The sequence below is a fragment of the Stegostoma tigrinum genome, chromosome 3, assembly GCF_030684315.1.
Source record: "Stegostoma tigrinum isolate sSteTig4 chromosome 3, sSteTig4.hap1, whole genome shotgun sequence".
Taxonomy (NCBI): domain Eukaryota; kingdom Metazoa; phylum Chordata; class Chondrichthyes; order Orectolobiformes; family Stegostomatidae; genus Stegostoma; species Stegostoma tigrinum.
The window spans coordinates 66,649,735-66,672,582 of record NC_081356.1 but is presented as its reverse complement, the minus strand read 5'-3'; the positions used below and the strand labels follow the sequence as shown (position 1 = coordinate 66,672,582).

The following is a 22,848-nucleotide window of genomic DNA, read 5'->3' as shown; positions in this document are numbered from 1 at the left end:
ATGCCTATAAACTAGCATCTCACATGTCAGTACTGATAGCCAGAGATAAAATAAGAATTTTAGTTAAGGTCCAAAGTTGTTCAGAGTCGTTGTTGGGATTAGAGGACTGCAAAACGCCAAGTCGAAAGATAATGTCCTATTATTTGACCTTATATTAGCTTCACTGGAGCAATCAAAGGTAAAGTCTTGGGCTTCTAAATAGGAGAGGAATGGAGAACCGAAATACCACATGGCACAGAGGCTGGGGTTACAACGAGGTTTCTGTCCCAGAGCAATTTGAAAAATGCATCATGAAAACACAATACTGCAGTATAATTGGGCCATTAATGCGATAGAGGCTTGTTACTACTTTCATTTCAAATACAAGGAGACTTCAGTGTTCCAAGCCTTGGGAGAACATTTGCAGGTTCAGTGAGCAAATGCAGTGGGGTACATTAACAGGTCATAAATGAGCCCTGGAGACATTGTGAACAACTCCTAATTTAATGGCAGAAAATAAGATAAAAGTGATAAGCTGCATATGTGTGTAAAATTTTACAGCATTTGGTTGTCACATGAGCCTGATACATAGAAATGTGTGTGTGTGGCTGGTCATAAAACACTGAATACGACTCAACAAGACATTAATGAAGCTGGCATCAGTGCACTGACCTCAAGGCATTCTTACACTCTTTGTATCGTTTAGCAAAGTCAAATATTTCAGTGGTGTCATGAATTGAAAATTCCAGAATCTTAGAAAGGCACCAGAGGAGAAATGTCCTTGCACAGCACAATTGCAAAGGCAACTTCCTCCCCTTAGGGAAAGGTCACTGGGAACATTACTAAAACTCGCGGAATTAAATAGGCACTCAGTTCATGCTATTTAAAAGCAGCCACTCGATTTTTCTCAGAAACTAGAAGAAAGTTTTCTGGTCCTTAATCACCTCTCTGGCTTTCTCCACAGCCGTACTGAAAATGTAGACAGTGACAATCCATTCTGGGACACTGGGAAGAGGTTCCATTTTCACTAACACTGTGTAAGTGAATAGCATAAGGAATCCCAAATAAGCTATCTGTGGAGAATAAAATGAAAAAACAAGTGTTAAGTGGAATGTTAATTATTGTAAGAAGATTTTTGTCAAGAACAGGGCACAAAAATTAGGCAAGAGTCATAAGTTGTTCTGATAATTCCATCTTCTGATTTTAAAAAAAGGCTAATTTCTGTATTTTACCACATTTCAATCCCAAATCTTGTATGCTGCTGAGCTCATCAAACGTTTCCGCCAAGCATCTTTTCCCATAAAGACCCTGTTAAATGTAGTGGTAACTAGCCCAAGGCATCTTGAAGTTTTTGGTCACCGTGAACATGGCATTTTCTTCAAAGGTCCAAAGTTCACCTGTAGCAAATCAAAGCTTTGACCACAATTTATATCGTTAGTACAGCAGAAGTGCAGATTCTCATGGTCAGTGGCTCAACAAGGACACACCTTTGTCCAAGAAATGCAGATTAAACTCCTGTGAATTGCTAGGACGGACTTTCCTTGCAGCGTACAGTCATTTTCTAAATGCGGTATACTATCAGGTAAACTAGTGTTTGGGGCACTAGGGAAGAAATGATGAATTTATTTATTTAAGCGCAGAAATCCAAGACCTAACATTTTGTTTGGTAAATGAACAACCGCAAATTCAAAATTTCCTTGAGAACTTTGTAACATTGCTTATTAAACCTTCATAGAACCACTCCCGGTAAACGTGAAGACTACTACCAGTTGAAATGGTATCAGAGATAATGGGAACTGCAGATGCTGGAGAATTCCAAGATAATAAAATGTGAGGCTGGATGAACACAGCAGGCCAAGCAGCATCTCAGGAGCACAAAAGCTGACGTTTCGGGCCTAGACCCTTCATCAGAGAGGGGGATGGGGAGAGGGAACTGGAATAAATAGGGAGAGAGGGGGAGGCGGACCGAAGATGGAGAGTAAAGAAGATAGGTGGAGAGAGTATAGGTGGGGAAGTAGGGAGGGGATAGGGCCCATCTACCTACTAACCTCATCCCACCTCCTTGACCTGTCCGTCTTCCCTGGACTGACCTATCCTCTCCCTACCTCCCCACCTATACTCTCTCCACCTATCTTCTTTACTCTCCATCTTCGGTCCGCCTCCCCGTCTCTCCCTATTTATTCCAGTTCCCTCTCCCCATCTCCCTCTCTGATGAAGGGTCTAGGCCCGAAACGTCAGCTTTTGTGCTCCTGAGATGCTGCTTGGCCTGCTGTGTTCATCCAGCCTCACATTTTATTACCAGTTGAAATGAATTAGCAGGCAACCACAGGTGAGCTATTGTTTTGCCATTGATGATTGTTCAGATTATCATATCAATCAACATGATGGGATATCCTAATTGGTTAGTAGCTGTGGGGTTAGACAAACCGTATGGAACCAGAACTTGACAATCGGGGCACTGTAGAATTCATAAGCTTTTCTTGTCCAAGGAAGTCCTTTTTGTCTTGTACTGATAACTTCATTCGCTGACTTTTCTGGGCCAGTCTCTGTATCCAACTCCATCTTCGAGAAATAGAAAGCATTCTTGACATGACTATTGCAGGCTTATTGTATAGATATTTAAAATATGAGTGAGGAATGCAATCCAAAGTGAAAATAAATTGACGTAAAAAGGCAATGGGTTATCTTCTAAGTGGGATGTAATGAGTTTGGATTCAAGTCTGTGATAGTTTTTTTCTTAAATTATCTCTTAACATATTTAAGAGTGGTAGCCTGACACAGTTTCACTAGTACAACTGAAAATAGATTTTTCCAAAAACAGGAAATTAATCATAAGTATTTGATATGTCACCTTTTGAATAGCCTAAAATTAGTTGAAAATTACATTTAAAAACATTATGCAAAATTATTTATTACTTGCATTGGTCCACCATAGTCAAATTCTATATAAATTTTAAAACTTTTCAAAAATACATGATGCAATCTCATATCTGAAAAACGTTAGTTTTAAGAGAAAAGCAAAATACTGCAACTGCTGCAAATCTGAAATTAGAATACAAACATGCTGGAAAAAACCCATTGGATTAGGCAACATTTATGGAGATGACATTTTATTAGAACTGAATAGAAATGGAAATGTAAGTATTTGTAAACTGGGTGGAAGGGGAGCAGGGGCAGGAGAAATAAATTAAAACTGAATGACAAGTAAATTGTCGCATACAATTCAATTTATTAACGCCCCATTTGAACACAACCCTGTTTCTTCCCTACACTTTTTTGCTGTTGCATAATGAAATTCTTTCTTCTTAAATCTCCACTGGCCTTCACCTTTCACAATTCATATTCTTTGTCCTTTTTGTCCCTTCCTTCTTGTACACGGACTTAAAATCTCTATTTCCCATCAATTCTGATAAAAGATCATCAACTTGAAACAGTAATTTTGTTTGCCTCTCCAAATTCCACCTTAATTGCAAAGTTTTTCCAGTATTTTATAAAATTTCTTATTAATTTCATATTCTTCTCTGAAGACCTACGAATGGACATAATTAGGAGGGCCTCAGAATGGTGTGTAATTCAATATGCCAGTTTCATTGACTGATGCGGTTTCTAGAGTGATTTTGTTTCAAAGATTAATGCAAAGAATCATGGAAATTCAATCTGTCAGTAAAGTTCCTGATATTTTGCGCTAGTTTGGCAAATTCTGGGTAAAAGCCAACACAATGTAGCAAATATTTCATACTAAGTTGCTTTAAGGCAAACCATTACACTTACAGAAGATTGATCGTCCTTAGCAGCATTGGAGTTTTGTGCACTGCATTGTCGAGCAAACTGATGAAACTCCTGAGATTGAGGTATGTGGGACATTTCAGCCTTGCTCTTAAACTCCAGCATCAGAATGGTGGGAGGAAGAAGAATGCTCAAAATGACCTAATGGATAAAAGAAGCCACATTGAAATAGATAATTACAACAAAATATCTGAACAGTGCACCTGCAAAACCAACTGTTAATGGACTTTCTCAGATCAATTAAACATATAAAAATTTCTGCTCTTCTAACTATTGAATCCATTGTATTCTAAACCTCTCTTTCACTGTTTTCACAATCAGTATTGTACAAAGGCGCATAACGTCAGTGCGTTAAAAATGGCAACGCTGAAAAAAGGTCATTGATCTGAAACATTGGGCGGAATCTTCTCTCTCCATAAATGATGGAGGTGAAAAGGGTAATTAATTCAGTGAAGTACACAAGCCTTGATGCCTTTGTGACTCCACTAAAATTAAGTTTTGCCTTTTTGAATTGATATGTAAGAACACACATAGTGCTGTATGAAAGGAAGCTCTAGGATTTTGACCCGGCGACAGAGCGAAAGTACCGATACTTTTGCAAGACAGGATTGTGAGTGGTTTGGACAGAAACTTGCAGTGTTGGTGTTTCTATGTAGCTGCTGCCGTTGTCCTTGGTGTTAGAGGTTGCAGGTTTGGAAGGTGCGGCTTAATCAGCCTTGTTGAATTGTTGTCGTGTATCTTGTAGATGGTCCATACTTCTGTCACTGTATATCTGGATGAAGGTGTCGGCCAGGGGTGGTTGGGGAGGGATAAAGCTATTTGCATTGCTCTGGATGGTGTGCAGCTTTTAGAGTATTACTGGAGGAATACTCATCCAGGCAAATGGAGAGTCACATTCCCGAATTGTGCCTTGTAGATGATGGACAGACTTTGAGGAGTCAGGAGGTGAGTTACTTATGGCAAAAGACCTGGTCTTGTAGCAACAGAATTTATATGGGTGGTCCAGTTCAGTTTTCAGTCGATGATAATGGGATTCAGTGATGGAGACATTATTGAATGTCAAAGGTAACAGTTCGATTTTTCCTCTTGGGAGAGGCTTATTACTTGGCATGTGTGTGTTATAAATGTTAACTACAAACATATGCACATGCATATCAGTTAAGAATAGGAGTTGGCCATTTGGCCCTCAAACCTACTCTGCTATTAGAGATAATGAGGTACGGGAAGTTTCTATGAAGAAATCCATTGTCAGCACCAGTAGTACCCATGGTTTAAAAAGAATAATTATAACAAGAGCTTCTGAGAATCTATATGGCAGAAGGATAAATAATTAAAAAGAGACAAATATTGCAGAGAGGATTTTACAACGAAACATCATATCTAGCTGATACCACATCAAGAACAAAATACTGCAGATGCAAATTAATCAGAAATTTCTGGCAGTACTTAGCAGGTATGGCAGTATCTGGGGAGAGGGAAATAGTATATATATTTCAAGTTATTGTCCTTCCATCAGTTTTCTTACAAGATTGTATCATGACAAGATGATTAGTTTAAAAGAATCACTGATGTCAGCCATTATGGATGTTGGATGCAGCTTATCAGAAGTGAAGGAATGTGACCATCATTTAATCAGAGCTGCTAAATATTACAGCAGCAAAACTTGCCACGTACTTCTTGTGCTTTAGACTAGATTTTGATTGACCGTTTTATTGACTGCAGGGGAATCTATCTCGATTTTGTCTCAGGTCAGACTTCAAAGCAATGGCTCTGTTTTAGATTTTTTTTCATTTTTATTGAGTTTTAGCCTTGCCCATAGATGAACTAGCCAGCAGACCATAAATTGTTGCATAAAGTTTGCACCTTGGATGGTAGCACTGTTATTTCCAAGATCAACAGTACTTCAAGTTACTCTATTATTTTGCATTACATTTGCTAAGAAAAATGAATTATTTTATGTGTCCACTTCATTTAATTTTCTTCTGTATTGGATTTATCTTCAATTAATCTGATTTATAGTCTGGGATATGCAAGATGGATAAGTGTTATCCGTTTGTCATTCAGAAAGTTCCAGAAACCAGAAAGTGTTACAGACTATTTCCAGTCAGTTCATCAGCTGCCTTAAAGAATTTTTATGTACCCAGGCATTCTTGTTAAACTTTTTCCATTTCAGCTGCTGATTCTTGCAAGGACATGATTCCATAATTCACCATAGGCGATGTTTAAAGAACAAATGGGCATTCCAGCCATGAAGCAGCAGAGTGAGAAAAATAATACAGCAGTGCGTACATTGTTTATTGCAGTTTTCAACATAGCCATTGGGAGAATTGACCTTCTTGTGAGTTGGAACCATAGTGGAGAAACTGAGGTTCATAAAGAACTTAAAAGTTATCACAACATGATCATTAAAATTCGCCCTTAAATATTTATAAACCAAATAAACCATATAGAACACAACCAAAAGTACTTAAGACAATAAAATTAGCAATAACGTAGAGGATGTTGTTGGTGAAATGTTTCACAGTTCATTAAATACGGGATAGGATCAAACTTTCATAAAATAAAAATCACAAATTCTTTTCATACTAAGATCAGATACATTGTTCTGAAAACAACAGGCTGACAAGATATCAGTTACATGAGGAGATCTGTTCTAATTGTTCTGTCTAATCTGCAACCAAAACCTGTTCATCAATATCAGTTTCTGTATTGCCAGTGCCACTCAGCTTCAGACCTCATTACACCCTTTGTCCAAACACTGGAAAAAGTGCCGAACTCCAGAGATGAGGTGAGAGTGACAGCTCCTGACATCAAAGCAGCATTTGACCAAGTGTGAAATCAAATAGTCTGAGCAAAACTCAAATCGATAGGAGTCGCGGAAAAGTCTCCAATGTTCGAAGTCATATCTAGGACAAATGAAGATGATTATATGTTGTTGCAAGGTGAACCATCTTAGCCCAAGTGCATTTCTGCAGGTGTTCTGTAGGGTAGTGTCCTCGGCTCAACCATCTTCAGATGCTATAACAACAGGACTCAACAGAGGACTTTAACTGGCACCCAATTCACCAAGTTAAACATTTACTCACTCAAGCGTTGATCCATAGTGCAGAATTTATGCAAGGTGCACTGCGGCAACACACCTAGACTTCTTTGACATCACCTTCAAAACTGTCAAACTCTGTCACCTGGAAAGAGCTGGACAATAGCACCACCTGTAAGGTCTTCACCAAATATATGCTTTCTTGACTTGGAACTAAAATACCATTCCCTGAATGTTGTTGGATCAAAATCCTGGAAACTTCTTCCTAAAACACCATAAGTGCACATACATTGCAAAGACAACAGCAATTCAAGGAGGCAGTTTACAACTATCTTCTCAAGGATTATTAGGGATGGGTAATAAATGTTGGCCCAGCCAGTGACATCCACATCCCTTGAAAGAAGTTTTTTTTGAAAATGGAATCACTGGAGGCTTAGAAATTTGAGGATTAGAATCAACAAATTCTGACAAGATGGACATTGTCAATCTAGGAGACATGAAGCCATTACAAGACTGGATCCTGAAACTGTTATAGATGAAACAGCAATTCAGGAAGAACAGCTATTCCCTGCCCCACTGCTGTCCCGTTACCTTAAACCATGAGTTCTTCCTCATATTGAGCCGTCCCATCCAGATATCAGTCAGGAGCATCTGAGTGCATGTGTGGGAGACAAAGGGCCGAAGGCCAGATGACACTGCCAGTTTCAAACATGTGGAGTTGCTCCAGTTCTTCAGCTCATATGTCAGCAGTTTCATTGCCATTCGCTCATTCTGTTTGAACGCTTGGTCTAAAAGATCCACAGCAAGCTGTCCAAATTCCCTGGGATATGAGGTCAATCATGCATGGAAGAAGGAAAGAAGTAATCTTGTTTTAAAAACACAATACTTCTGTCAATAACAATCATCACCAAACCATTTTACAGTCATAAAGTTTTAAACACAGTGGTAGCAATATTGCTGTACATATAAGCAGAAATTATAGCGTTTAGTGAGTCAACCTGAAAGTAAAATGAGAGATTGCCTGTGAACATTTCCTTCACACTGCTATTGAAGATCTATTGTCTCACGATATACAATATCATGCTAACTTACTAAAGGTTAGAATACAAATACACGGTGGGTAGGGATGGAGAGGTGTGGTGAGCATCCAACATGAGTTTTATATTCTTTTTAGGCACATTTATGCTCATATGTTGATTTTAAAAAATCTTAAGGGACAATACTTCTGCCTATGAACTGAGGCACAAAGTTCAGAAAACCAGTAAGCAGAGCTGAATCACAATAGGAACGGGAGCAGGTCATTTCACATCTTGCTGATGTGAAGGGAATACAAATCAACTAAGTTTGTCTATTTTGGCATTTGATTCTAAACATTCCATCACTGCAGATGGCCATGTCATACCAGCGTCCAGGTCAGTGGGCTTACATCAGGGTCCAGTTACCGGAGCCTGGGGTTCTGTGGCAGGGGAGTGAGCATTGTGCTCAGGTCAGGGGTAGGGCTACTGTGCTTGTCACAGACTCTGAGAGCCCAGGCCAAGAATATCAACAGGGCCTGTTATTTCTCTCCCTGCTCCTGAGTCAGACACACATAGATCTCTGAAACCTAAAGACAACAGGATCCGTCTTAGAGATTCATACTGGATTTGAAAGCTGTACTGCTATAGACAAGACACAGATTTTATTATTTAAACATTTCAACTAGCAATTTGACAAGGAGACAGTTGCCTGTCTTGCTAGAGTGGGGATCTAATATCCTCTCAGACCAATGTGTCAGGGTGAAAACCTAGGTGGAAATTATGAATCATTGGAATCTCAACTCCACAGAGTAATGGATGCTCAAAACTGAGCACAGAGTAAGACAAACTCAAACAGATTTTGAGGAGCTAAGGATAATAATGCATTTTGAGACAGTGAAGGAAAATAGGGTTGAGGTAAAAACAATCAGCTGAGAGTTGTTGTTTACAAGCAGGGCTCAATGGGCCAAATGGCCTCTCGCATCTTCGATTTCATGTGCTCTTATTTAATAATATATTGCTTAATTTGGAAGCTGCTTAACTGTGAATGTTCAAAGCAGAGGAAAATTATTTCTAGTGATGCAGATATGCATCTGATGCATGGAATACAAAAGAAATCAGTGCTGGGACCTTACCTAGTTCTGAGCTATGTTAACGACTTGGTTGAGGACCAGCTTATCTTGTAGCCAAATCAGGTGATAAATAAGATCAGTCGGAAAGCAGATTGTGAGGTCAATACAAAGAGTAGAATTTGATTCTTTCCCAGAAGTGCACTATCCTTTAAGGAATTCAACTGGCTATTTAATGGTCTCATCATTGTTAAGGCCAGTGTTCAAACAGTGGCAGATATGGGTTAAATTTTCATGAAACCTGCCAGGTGAATAGGACTGTGTCACCAACCATTGAAGTACCTACTTTTCTAAGGTACTTCAAATTCCTGTCCAGTAGCTAATAGGGGCTGACAGACTAAATTCTGAGAGAATGTTTCCCCTCAAGAGAAAGTTTAGGACCAAGGGGCCTAGTCTCAGAATAAAGGGGTGTCAATTTAAGAAGTCTGGGATGAGCAGGGATTTCTTCTCTCAAAGGATTGAGAGTCTTTGAAACTCCTTGCCACACATAGATGTGGGACAGAGTCTTTGTATTTAGTTAAGACTGAGATAGATAGATTCTTGATCAGTAGGCGAATCAAAAGTCATGGGGAAAACGCAGGAAAGTGGATGTGGCGAGTATTGCATCAGCCATGATCCTACTGAAGGGTGGAGCAGGCTTGAGAGGCCAAACGGCCAACTTCTGTTTCTATCGCTTATGGTCTTAATCTGAAGGTTTGACATTATCATATTCAATAGTTTGAAATACCAAAGTGATTACATGTTAATATACACGATAAAAGCCTTAAACCATTCAATCATTTTCCTTTTTATTTCTTGGAATGATAAGGGAGGCTACAAATAAGCCAAGAAGTACACTACGCTTAGACCTTAATATTCATTAAGTTATATGTCATGCACAACAGATATACATTTAAGATGGCATATGTGTCGGGTGAGTTGGTACGACAACACATCAGGTTGCGAGTATGGAATGCTTGCAGGGGTGTTGCTACCAACTCCCCAGCCAGTGAACAGGCCCAGTGTGGCATATATCCTAATGGATATAGATGCATGTGTGAAGAATAGAGAAACTGATTATTTAAATGGAGAGAGTGCAGAACATTTTAATACAGGGATATTCATGTATTTTGTACATGAATGACAGAAAGTTAGCATGGAAGAAAATCCAATAATCATTGAATAGCGTGTGAAACCTGTCCTCCTCCCTAAGGAGGGCTATATTTTCATCGGAAAAAGATCAGTGACAGAAGCAGTCCAAAGATGTGCCGGTTAGGTGGATTGGCCATGCTAAATTGCCCATAGTGTTCAGGGAGGTGTAGATTAGGTGGGCTACAGGGGGATGGGTCGAGGTGGGATGCTCTGAGGTCAACGTGGACTTGTTGGGCTGAAGGGCCTGTTGCCACACTGTAGGTATTCTATCTATGAAGTAAAGGTTGGCTAGGTTGATTCCTGAGATGAAGGTGTTGTCATATGAGGAAAAGAGTGGAGTTTGGGCTTGTATTCAATCAAATTTAGAAGATTAAGAGGTAACCTTATTGAAACATATAAGGTTCTGAAGGGGCTCGTAGACCCTGCGATGATGTTTCAGATTATGAGGGAATCTAGAATGAGCAGGTATTATTTGAGAATAAGGCACATTCATTTAAGATTGAGATGAGAAGAAATTTCTTCTCTGAGGATCATTAGTCTTTGAAATTCTCTTTCACAGAGAGCAGTGGAGGTTGATTAATGACTACACAAAGCTGTTTTGCAAGGAATCAAGGGTAAGGGGTTGGGGATCAATGGAATGGGGGGGGGCAGCAAGCTGGAAAGTAGAGTTAAGGCCACAATCTCATCTTTCATGGCCTAATGAACTAGTAACTGGCCCACTCCGGCCACCATTTCTTATGATTTTATGGTGGACCGTTTTCAGACAGCGTATGGAATATTACAACTTGCTTTGCAATCGGGTTAAGTTTCATTCTGAACCATTTCAACACATTGCTGTTATTTAAGAGAAAAGTGAATTATGATCAATCCTACGTGGAATACTGCTTTAGCTGCTCCGAAATGTCATCCATCATGTTGCTCTGCTTTGCCTCATGAGCCATTGCCCTGTACAGTTTGCAGGCCACGACTGCCTTAGCCATGGCTTCTTCTCCATGCTGCCAGAAGAACATGGCCATCCTCTGACGCTTCATCAACACAGCCCACACCAACAGGTCGTTGTAGGGGTAGATAAAACCTGCAGAATCATGCTCCACTGTATAATTCAAACCGTTTTTCTGGTTCTTTTTTGACTTACTGCTTGAAGTTGGCTTTTCCTGTGAAAAATGTCACAATTTAAAGTGTTTGGAAAGTAGCAACATCATTGCAGACTAAACACTGGATCTTACCAATCATCTAAGGATGGGATGGAATGTAATTTTTTCAAAGAAGCGGGGAATCAGCTATCTCCCACCACTTCTCCATCTGTCACAATTTCTTTAGCATGCAGCAATCACACTTCAATTAAAACTTAGTTCACTATAAATTAAGCAATGATCAAGGTTTACTTGAGTGAAAGAAAGAATTTTTACAACTTACAACCTTTACAAAGGAGCAAGAATGTGACCAAACACACATAAACATAAGTTTAAAATAAAAGGGGAGGGGTCTCCTACAAAAAGGAAGATAAAAGTAAATGCAGTTTAAAAGTTCTTAATTCTTTTAGTTGCAAGAGTGAAGCTTGAGTCCACAGCTGTTTAGCTGTTGACTTAGTTTCTCATTGGTAGTAAGGTTTGGATAACTTTCAGTTCTCTGTAAGCTTTCCTAAGTTGCTATATCACTGGGCACTTCTCTTGAAAAATGATACGGCACGGGGACAGGACAGAAAGTGTTCTAGCTTTTGTTTACAAATCAATTGCTTCCTTTTGTCAAAAAACCCAGAAGATCTGCAGATGCTGGAAATCAGAAACATAATCAGAAATTGCTGGAAAACTCAGCGAATCTGGCAGTATCTGTTGAGAGAAATCAGAGTTACCATTTCAGGTCCACTATCTCTCCTTCAAAATATCCTCAACACTGGGGAAGAGTACAGAAATTGTACATGAATATAGGAAACATTCTAAAAAAATATAAAAGGATATGTTGGCCCAAAATGTTGACTTTCCTGCTCTTCAGGTGCTGTCTGATCTGCTGTGCTTTTCTAGCTCCACATCTAGCTTCCAACATGTGCCCTTCTTACACTCTTTGTTGCATTCATACCACCCATGTTTAGTCAACACAAATTCAAGGACACAATTTTACATAAGTTCAGAAAATCAAAATGAAGGAAAATGCTCTCTTCTTTGGCTTCTCAAACTTTGTTCATTTTATTTAACAAATAAATGAATAACTCCCAGTGATGGAATGTAATAACACTGAATTGAGATACATGGGCTGAAAGTGAACTTGACAAAAGTACTGTATTATTCGCTAATGGCATTTGTACCAAACTTTCAACAATGGGCCCAACTGATAATGATCATCTCTACAAATTATAGCTTCAGTATGTATTACAATGTATGCAAATAAAACACAATTTCAATTTCATTTAAAAATCTTTTATCATTTGTGATGCCATTTTGAGGCGCAGTTTTACTTATTTTGGCAACATTGTTCCCATTCCATTATGTGTTTCATACAAGTTTAACAATGTAAGGAAATAAATAGGTTACATGTTCTCAATCATCTGAATTTGACAGACTTGATTAACATATTGTATATTAAGGATTGGGGAAATTTTAGTTTGAATTGTTTATTTGTTATCAACTTACTTAAAGTCATTCTGCAAAATAAATGTAAAAGTTAACACTGCTAATGAGGAAATGTAAAGGAAGGGTTTACCTTTCGTTTGTATGGCTGAGCTGTTCTAATAAACTGAGAGTGAAGCCTCTGCTCATCACTTTGCACTCTGGCAGCTGGTTCTTGGTTCTGATTCAGGGAATGGTTGCTCCAACTTTGAGTGAAACTGGTGACGGCATGACGTCTAACTCGCTGTAGAAAATATATTTCTTCTTTAGCTCCATGTATAAATGGTATATTACAATTATACTGGTCATGTGTTTGAGAATCAATTTATTTTATCTATTACATATTTATCTGCAATATGAAAGGACAATATTAAAATTATACCTTCCTGACTGTGAGTTGCTAACACTGTTCTTTGTTCTGTACAGTGTACCCATAGATTTTGTAAGAGAGTGTGTGTGTGTGTGTGTGCGCGCGCACATGTACGCACATAAAGTGTGAGTGTGTATGTGTGTGCATGTGAGGCGTGCCTACGTGCACGTGTGTATGCATGCACATATGTGTGTGTGTGTGCGCGCAGATACTGCGCATGAATGGGAGAAATCTCTAGCTAACACTTGAAAAGCCAATTGAATATCCTCTCTTGGCACAAAGTGATAAAGTGCAGATAATCTGACCTTTATACCTATTTTACAGCTTCCAATGCAAAACTGCTACACAAAACTAGCATGAATTAAGTGATGTTAATGAGCTGATTCAAGCTGCCAGTGTCAGTGAGGGAGAATAGGGAAATTTGTACTTTAAACTGGAAGAAATATCTGCTGATTGACATATACATTTCCTAATGAGCAATTAATAATATGAATGATTTTCTACCATGCTAACCAATAAAATATGGTGGTAATAATATTCAAATATGACTTATTAGTAATAAATTTGTTTCATAACTTGCCACACAGGCAGCATGGTGACTTAGTGGTTAGCTCTGCTGCTTCACAGCACCAGGGACCCAGGTTCAATGCCAACCTTGGGTGACTGTCTGTGAGAATTTTGCATTTTCTCCCCGTGACTGCATGGGTTTCTGCCAGGTGCTCCAGTTTCCTCCCACGATCCAAAGGTGTGCAGGTTAGGTGGATCGGCCATGGTAAGGGCAGGATTACAGGGATAGGGTAGGGGGCTGTGTTTGAATGGCATGCTCTTCAGACAATCAGTGCAGATTCAATGGGCCAAACAGCCTCTTTCTGCACTGTACAGATTCTATGATTCTGACTTGTTGGTTGAAATGACTCAATGCGCTTCAAGCAATGAGTTGGTTTTTAATTATAGTGACAGTTGTGTAGGGAAACATAGCAACATTCTAAACAAACAATGTCCTGTATATGGCATTGGATGAATGACAAGTCAATCAGTTTTTGCTTCTTGCACAGAGTGAGGGAGAAGTATTTGCCAGAACATCAAAAGATCTGCTCTAATTTGAATATCAACACCAATTCATGTGCATCTTTTTGAAACAGGTAGCTCAGTTTAACATCCATCAGAGGCTTTGTCATAGCTGACAATCCACTTGTTAACAGACTTTAACGATTCAATTCTGGTTGTGTGTCTCAACCTCATAACCTATTGACCCAGAGGCAAAGGCACGAAGTGTTTCACCAAACTTTAGATACTTGACTGCACATGTCAAAATCATCTGCACTAAAGACATCCAGCCTCATGCTTTCAAAAAAATGGGAGGAAAGAGTTGCTTCAAATGTCAACATATTCCAGTTGCAAGAATAACCGTAATCTAATTAGCTTCTAGAATCATAGAATCCCTAGAGTGTGGAAACAGGCCCCTCAGCCCAACAAGTCCACACTAATCCACTCTGATGTCATCTATACCATAACTGAGACCTACGGTTATCTGAAAAATGGGACCCAAATAGTCTGATTAGGGTCAGAAATCTTATTTCTGATGCTAATTAGATTGCTAATTACCCATTTATCTTTTGGTGACTCCTACATTGAAAACTCATGGACAGGGGTACGGAAGAAAATCTTCATAGGAACCACATCTCTCTTTGCAACAATCAGCGTTCTGTGGTTTAAATGTTCAGTAGCACAGCCAGCTGCTTTGACAGGTCATTTGAAAGTATTGGTGCTTGAATGTAAGTGTGGGATTAGTGTCACAGTGAGGGTTTAGGGTGCTACGTGATAGGGTGCCTCATGGGTGAAGATTTAGGCTACCAGTTTGGTGAGGTTCTGAGGGATGGGTGCCAGGTGAGTAGGGTAGCAATGTGCCAGGTGAGTAGGGTAGCAACATGCCAGGTGAGTGAAGGAGTGCTTAAGGTTGGCCAGAGCCGGGGTGGGGTCAGGTCAGGGAAAGGAGGGAAGGTTGTACCAGGTCAGGTCTCCATCAGGGTTATGTCTGGGATGGAGCTCAAGCATGGGTGAATCAGACAGCATATGGATGGTTTGGGCCAGGGTAGGATCAGAATGGAATGGGTTCACACCAGGGACGTTGTCATCTCAGATACACATGGGGTTGAGTCTGACCAGGGTCAGTTTGGGTCAGGTCTCGGAGGGCTCTGGCAGAGGGCTGGGTATTGGATCAGGTCAGGGCGTGGTAGAGTGATGTCGCATCCAGCTGAAAGATGGGTGAAGCCATCTGGAAAGGCTCAGGCCTGTGGCATGTGTGTGTCAGGTGTGCACAGCAGATATGGGGTCAGCAGAAGTGATTGCAGGGCAGGCAAAGTCAGATCCATTCACATTGGAGGCAGAGATAAATTGCAGGGGGATCTGGGGTCAGGTAATGTCAGGGTGGCATAATTGAGGTGTCAGTGGTGAGTCGGGGCTTCAGTTTAATAGTTACTCAGGAGCTGGAGGTGTGTTTTAATCCTCTAACACTTCCAGGTTAACAATAAAGATTATGTGAGTCAGCACTCTCCAAAATTTCCAGCAATAAGAATTCTTTTCAGACTGTTCCAGATTCAACATTGCCCACTGGAAATGTTAATTTTTGAGACAGTTCCCACAGAGTTGGTTTCATGGGGATTTTACATGGTCTTGATGTGCAACTACTGCTACTCTGACTCCCTGACTATCAGAATATCTGGGCCAATGTTTAGGATACCATTAGGTTCACAGTATTTAATAATTTAATGTGACATTACCAAATGTAATGAGACTATCCCCACAAGATATGAGAATATCTAACTGCTCCTTACCTTGTGCTGTCTGTAGAGGCTATTATACAGGAGTCTGAAGGATTTCCGTGTATAGATGCTTCTGTAAGCACCTCCTACCAGGTATTCCATCACCAATCCAATGTCTATCAAAGTAACTTTGTAACCAGGAGGAAGGTTACTCTAGGAACAGAACCTTGCATCAGAATTCTCAACATAATATATACAATTTTATTTGTGTTGTATAATTCTCCTCAATCTTTTCATTTCCTACTGATGGAACTTACTTTCATTTAATTTCTAGTTTAACTTTTTTAAATAATTATTGAAGCAAAGAATACGTTCAAGCCCCATACATAATTTATGTGAAAGCACAGTGAGCCTACAGATCCCCATGGCAATTCCTTGGCCAGCCAGAGTGGACCTGTCAACCAATCAGCATTCTTTTCTTCTCCAGTGTAAATGTTGTGACAATTTGAATTTTGATATTTTTTGCATTTTGTCCTTTTCGGTATAAGACCAAAATCTTCAACAACATGTCTCTCTTTTCAGCAATATTCAAGCTCTGCGCTATAAAGCTAGTTAGGAATTATTTTGGATCTATAATTGTGCGATGACACAGAATTACAAATAACCTTGCAACAAATGAGCTTGTTTGGAAGAGTGAGTACTTTTATATTGAGTATGAGATTGACTCAGTTGAGTTTGAAACTGGAGTTCTAAATCTTGTAGCAATTTATGAATGTATAAGAAAAGTTAGTTATAGTCAGTGGATAAAGTAGATCAGGAGTTCTTTTCATTAGGTGTAGGTATCATTGGCGAGGCCAGCACTTGTTGCCCATCCCTGATTGCTCTTCAGTGAAGTTACTTGCCAGGCCATTTCAGAGAGCAGTTAAGAGTCAATGTTGTTGCTATGGATCTAATTTAACATGCGTTAGATTGTTAGATGTTAGGTTTCCTTCCCCAGGGGGCATTACTGAACTAGATTTTTTTTATAAGAATCAGCGCAGTCGTCCTTGTCACCATTACTAAAGCTAGCTTTATAATTCTAGATTTATTCATAGACTTTAAAATCAGTCTCCTTTTTGGCATTGAAGACATCTGCTCAGAACCTCAGCCTGAGCCTATAGATCACACATCCAATCACACTACCATTATGTCATCGTAATAGCAAGCATTTGAAGATTCATTCCTTGATTGATGAAGCCTTAACATTTTTACAGGGACTAAAATAAAAATTTACTGGCAAAGTACTATAACCATGGATAAAAAGTAAAGTTGAAGGTGGTTTTAGATTTTTTTAAAAAAGGTTTGTGGTGTGTCCAAAAAGTAAAAAGAGTGATCATCAAGAAAATTTTAAAAACCAGCAAAGGATCAGCAAAATTGATGAAGGGATTAAAAAAAAGATGAGAATGTAAATTAGCCAGACAAATAAAACGGATTGCAAAAGCTTTCAACTGAAAAGAGTTGCAAAAAACATAACTTTGGCAGTTTGAAATCAGCTCCATGGCTGAGGTTCCTAATTTAGATGGACAGAAACTGTCCTCACATGGGAAATTCTGGAGAGAAAATTGGTTCAGAGCTAGGCCATTCGGGTATGATAGCTGACAGCATTTCTTCAAAGAAAGCACTATGGAATTCAGAAACTCTTTCCCCACATGTTGTTGGGGGTAGTTGAATTGAAAATTGCAACACAAGGATTGCGACAATGTTATTTCGGAAAGGTTTGAAGGTTTATGAAATCAATACATGTGAGTGGGGTTAGGGTACACATCAGCCATAATCTAACTGAATAACAGGACGTCAGGGCCAAGAAGCTGAGTAACCTATTTCTGTTGCTAAGCTGCTGTAATTACATGCAACTAGTTTTCTCCCAATAAAGGAGGAAGGAACGAAATTATTGGAGGAAGATACTAACTGTTAAGAACTGGATTTGCCAATAGGAATTAAATAGTCATATGTTTTAAGGGCATTGTAAGAATGCCATCCAGGCCTGATTCATAGGTTTCAATAGAATAGAAAACCAGTCCAGCAACGATTTACAGGTTAACCATGGAATCTTCCCCTCTCAAGAAGCAGCAGAGAAGGAACTGAGATGGGCAAATGATCAGGTTGGCGATATTCATCCCTTTCCTGCAACCTCAGAAAAAGTTATGAGCAAGAAGACCAACGCTCAACTTCTTAACATGCCCCCAATTAAGGCCTTCAAGCAGTCAATTAACAACCGCTTACGGGCATCATCCCATCACCAGCTCAAATCATTGTTCTCTCAGCAGGCATTAAAAGTAGCAGCTTTCCCACCTGGTAAAGTGGAGTGGGCTGCCTGCTGAGGTGGAGGGGCCTCAATCTGTCCTGATCTAGGGGAAAGTGGGAGCACAGTTGGTGTGGCAGGAGGTGGAAGCTGATAGCCAACACTTTACCCTTACCTCCAATATACCTGGTGTCCCCTCTTTCTATGACTCCACTTTGTAATTTCCTTCTCACTAAAATATAACTTATTTTCCCATTCCTCTGGTCTGCCATGCAGCCAACAACCTCACCCTCTAAAACAGTACTGCTGCTCACAAAGGCTACCGGCCTCTGATAAGCTGACAGCTTCAGGCAGGATGTAGCATCACTGAACCAGGAATTGACTGACTGAGAAGCCCACCAGATGATCATTTCACTGCCTGACTGGCAGTTGATCTGGCTGCCTTTCTTGGTGACGGTAATGGTGATGGTGTTCTCTCTCATAAAGTCACTTAATTACACTGCTTATGCTGTCAATCATTTTTACCTGTTTCATGTCTCGAACCAGATGGTGCAACAAAAGATTAGTTGGACCTTGTTTCTGTTGAGGGAATCATTGAAAAGTCAAAATATTTTCAATCAAAGTGCACATAAAAATATTCTTAAAGACTAATGTTCACCTCAGCATGCTCCAAAGATGTATATTTCAACCGCATCTGCAAGGCTCAATTCACGCGTATTACTGAACCCACACATTGACTTGGATGTGTATGGGCACTGCAATGGGTGTACACCACTCAGACCTGACCAGTTCACCTGTTCAGCACAAATGCCACTGGTGTCCATGTCTACCTCCTTTTCGGCACATTGTGGATTTCATGCAGATGAGTCTTTAAGATGTACTGAAGCAAATTGCCAAGCTTATTAGGAGTACAACTTCCAGCTCTGTAAGCTCAATCACCAAAACTACAGCAGTAAGATAACGGGAACATTACCAACTTCAAGTCATATAACATCCCAATTTGGACACAGGGGAGATGAAACTCCTCTTCCAAGGAATTCACAGCATTCCTTGTTTAACACCATTGTTTAGGCAGTATCATCATGAGCACTAAAGCAGTTTAAAAGAAGGTGCATTATTAATTGTCAGAGAAGCTGTAAACTGGAAATAAATATGGGCTCGACAGAATCGACACACATTCAAAAATAAAGTTTATAAATTGGAGGCGGCACGGCTGACTCAGCGAATGTTTTCTACTCTTGAAAGCTCTGAAGTGATGGAACCATAAACTGGGATTAATTTCTCAACAAAACCATAACTTGTTTTCATGTAGCACTTTGTACTGAATAATTCCAAGGTGAGTCACAGCAGTGTTATAAAGCAAAATTTGAAGATTTTCAGTCAGGTCACACAGGTTTTTGTCATAGAAGTAAGTTTAAGCAGTGTCTTAAAGGAGGAAAGGGAAGATAGAGAGATAAAGAACTTTCCCTGGGCTTAGGATGTAGGATCTGAAGACATGGCCACCAATGTTGAAGTGCTGAAGATCAGGATGCTTAACATATGAGAATGAGATGACTGCAGATATTGTAGAAGACTATGGTGCTGAAGGAGATTTCAGGAGTAGAAAGACGTGACACTTGAAAACAAGGATCAGAATTTTAAATTGAGGCTTTGCTTAGTGAAAAACGACAGGATTGATGGCTGAGTTTAGATCATGGACAGCAAAGATTCGGATGACCTCAAGTTTTGATGGGCAGAACATGGGAAGCTGAATGGAAGTGCAACTGAAAATCAGGCATGGAGGATGGGGACTTCACTATTAGATGGAGTGAGCCAGGCAACCACCTTGAAGGGGGAAATAGGTCACCTTAGTGATGGGCAGGCGTGTGATCAGAAGTTTGCTAGGAAGTTAAAACTGATACCAACAGATTAATCTTATATTGTTTTGGACAAGTTCAAGTTGTATTGAATTTTTGGAAGGATTTTTGCTATAAGCCCTTGTGGGTTTTCTCACCATATCTTAGCAAATATGTCTCATTATAAACTACCCTGCCCCACAGCATTCCTTATATCCATTTCTGATCCCATCTTAGCATTCACCATTCCCAGAACAGCTCACTACTCAGTAGGTATCCTAGAATTCATCTGGCCAAGCACCACCAGTCCAGAAGTGCCCTTATGGTTCCTCACATTTGTTCTGACCACAGCCCGGGAGGAAATTGGTGCCCTGCTGTGCGGGCAGGAACCTGGATATCCTTGTGAATGGGATGTGTGTGGACAATATTCTGAATCTGACTGCCCCATGTAGCTAACTGACTGATGTTTTCAAGTTTCTGGACGCTGCCATGGCAAACTATACCAGCACCCACTAGGTGGCCCCTTAGACTAACTGATGCTGACTAATGACAATGACAAGCTATTTCTAGGCAAGGCTATATGTCTTGTTTTCTTGACTGAGGGAGCAAAAAGGTCAAGGGAAATCAATTCAAGGATGTTCTCAGTTTCCAGGTATGCTTTTTAAAGTGCATGAATGCTATAGCACTGAACACAAAATCCGAAGATGCAACCTATCCCAGGCCAAGAGCTGAGTGCATGTCCCTCAATGTGCAGTGTCCTAGCAGCAGCATAACGGTACTAGTTGCTGGTACACCCCAAGTTGTAGCACTGAAGTGCAAATGTGTCCTCAAAGTGAATCACAGCAAAGCTGTTGTGAAGTTGGGTACAGTACTTATGGTTTGGGAGATAGAAGGTTAGAATTCAGTGTTTGTAAAATGCTAGCGGGAAAAGCATTGTGTGGTCCCTTTAAAAGATCACGTGCTTTTTCTGTGCTTAGTGATTTAAAATGGATGCCTGTGAGCAGCAGCTTGAAAGTCTACAAGTACACAAACAGCACCCAGCAATTGAAACATTTGTATCAAAAGGCCAAACAGTTAGCAGGCCAAGCAGCAGCTTTTTACCAAGACAACAGGCATTTGAATTTAGCCAATAAATTTGAACCAGGTACTTAGATCCCAAAAACCTATTAAATTTAAGTTTTCTGAAGAAGGGTCTAGGCTCCAAATGTCAGCCTTCCTGCTCCTCTGATGCTGCTTGGCCTGCAGTGTTCATCCAGCTCTATACCTTGTTATCTCAGATTCTCCAACATCTGCAGTTCCTGCTGTCTCTAAATTTAAGTCTGATTGTTTTGACAATGTAGGACCAATCCTATGGTAAGAAATGTTGATATGTCATCTATAGCATAAAAAGAAGGGACAAACTGGACACAGACTCCAAAGCTAACTGCCATCCATAAGAGCTAACAGCCCTCAGCTTTCAACAGAGAATCCCTGGCTCTCACAGGCTCCTCTATGTCTTACAGAAAGCACTACCTAAATAACAATGATGTCAATAGCACAACTAGTTAATATTCCTCACAGAAGAATCAACAAAGAAGGTAATTCTGACAGACAAATTGATGGAGATGAAACGAAACATTCCAGAACACACGTAATCTAGCTAGAATTTCAAGAGACTAAATTCTATGTTTTTTTTGTATATGTGGGCTTTGTATCTATTGGAACGGCACACCATTACAATCTTGCTTTATTCAGGAGTTTATAAAAGGGATTTATTCTGTTTGTTAATACTTTAGTTGTTATTCACTGTTAGAGTTTGATAAATAAATTGTTACTTGTCAATTTTAAAGTGAGTGTTAGGGATTTATCTTATTTAACCATTGGAAGTTGCTGAAAAGCAGTTACACTACGTTTCACGCTCGTTTTACAGATTAGAGGGCGAGGTGCTCCTCTTTGGCATTTCAGTTTTAGTTCTCTGTTAGCAAGGGTGGGGGGGGGGGGGTGGCGTGGATGTGTGAGTCAATGTCCGCTTGATAACAAATGCCATGAAGCTTTTTTGAAACTAACACATATCCGATGCCAATATCTGTGGCATGGAGGTCATTCAGAGAAAGCAATGAACTGAATTTGCCAGGACCAGCTCTGACTTCCATGTCAAGTTTTCTTAACATTCAGCTTGTTTGGATAGTTTGGCAAGCTAGGAAGCTGAATACTAATGAGCTGAGTTGAGCTGTCAAGGAGGCATTTTAAAAGTAATAACTACCATTATTTGGCAACTCACTGCTGACCAGTGAAAAACTCACCTCGCTGCTTGTGAAAAATGTACATGATGGAGTGAGATGCTCTAACTTTGAAATAGGCCACAGATCTCGTGATAGCCCACGTCCTTCAAATCCCTGTAAGATTTTGTCCCAAGTTTACAAACAATCTGGTTCAAGCTCAGGTAATCATCGTAGCAATGGATGGCTCGGTATCTAGTGAACAGCATTTGTCACAGGGTCTTCCAGATATTTAACTGGAGGAATTTCTGCTCATGATGAACTGGATGTTGTGCAGGCATTCTGACATTTTACAGATGGTTGAGTATTCAGGGGAGATTGTGGTGGAAAATGGGCAAACTAAATGAAAAGCAGAGGTCAAAATTACACAAATGTCGATAAACAAATCAGGACTGGAAACGTAAGCTTGCTCTCTCTCCATGGATGCCGTCTGATCCGCTGTGATCTCCAGCATTTGTTGTTTGCAAATCAGGACAATTATAAATTCTGAACATTGAGCGTTATGAAAGTAAATCCCTTTGGATAATGTTATACATATTTGGGGATGTTTTGCACATTCATGCGTCAAATGAGTCATGTTTGTAACTATAACAGGGAATTTGAAAATTTTTTGCAGATCAAGCAGTATCTGTAAGGCAATGAAAAGCATCTGTATCAGGC

The 22,848-nt window shown here is 39.9% G+C and overlaps 1 protein-coding gene across 13 annotated transcripts in view; it reads right to left on the bottom strand.

The window, feature by feature from the left end:
- LOC125450802 (transient receptor potential cation channel subfamily M member 6-like) overlaps nucleotides 1-22,848 on the bottom strand; it is a 154,755-nt gene that overhangs the window by 65,683 nt on the left and 66,224 nt on the right. For 9 of the 13 annotated variants that reach the window (XR_007247158.2, XM_048527002.2, XM_048527001.2 and 6 more), the window contains 9 exons: nucleotides 22,213-22,305; nucleotides 18,621-18,674; nucleotides 15,887-16,027; nucleotides 12,777-12,926; nucleotides 10,953-11,233; nucleotides 7,397-7,625; nucleotides 3,751-3,906; nucleotides 2,407-2,541; nucleotides 924-1,052 (listed from right to left, as the gene is read on the bottom strand). Coding sequence is in view for 12 of the 13 variants with exons in the window: in XM_048527002.2 (XP_048382959.1) it covers nucleotides 924-1,052; nucleotides 2,407-2,541; nucleotides 3,751-3,906; nucleotides 7,397-7,625; nucleotides 10,953-11,233; nucleotides 12,777-12,926; nucleotides 15,887-16,027; nucleotides 18,621-18,674; nucleotides 22,213-22,305 (1,368 nt within the window). In the remaining variant the exon portion in view is untranslated. The remainder of the gene's footprint in view (nucleotides 1-923; nucleotides 1,053-2,406; nucleotides 2,542-3,750; nucleotides 3,907-7,396; nucleotides 7,626-10,952; nucleotides 11,234-12,776; nucleotides 12,927-15,886; nucleotides 16,028-18,620; nucleotides 18,675-22,212; nucleotides 22,306-22,848) is intronic. The other 4 variants (XM_048527006.2, XM_048527005.2, XM_048527007.2 and 1 more) reach the window with 3 other exon arrangements.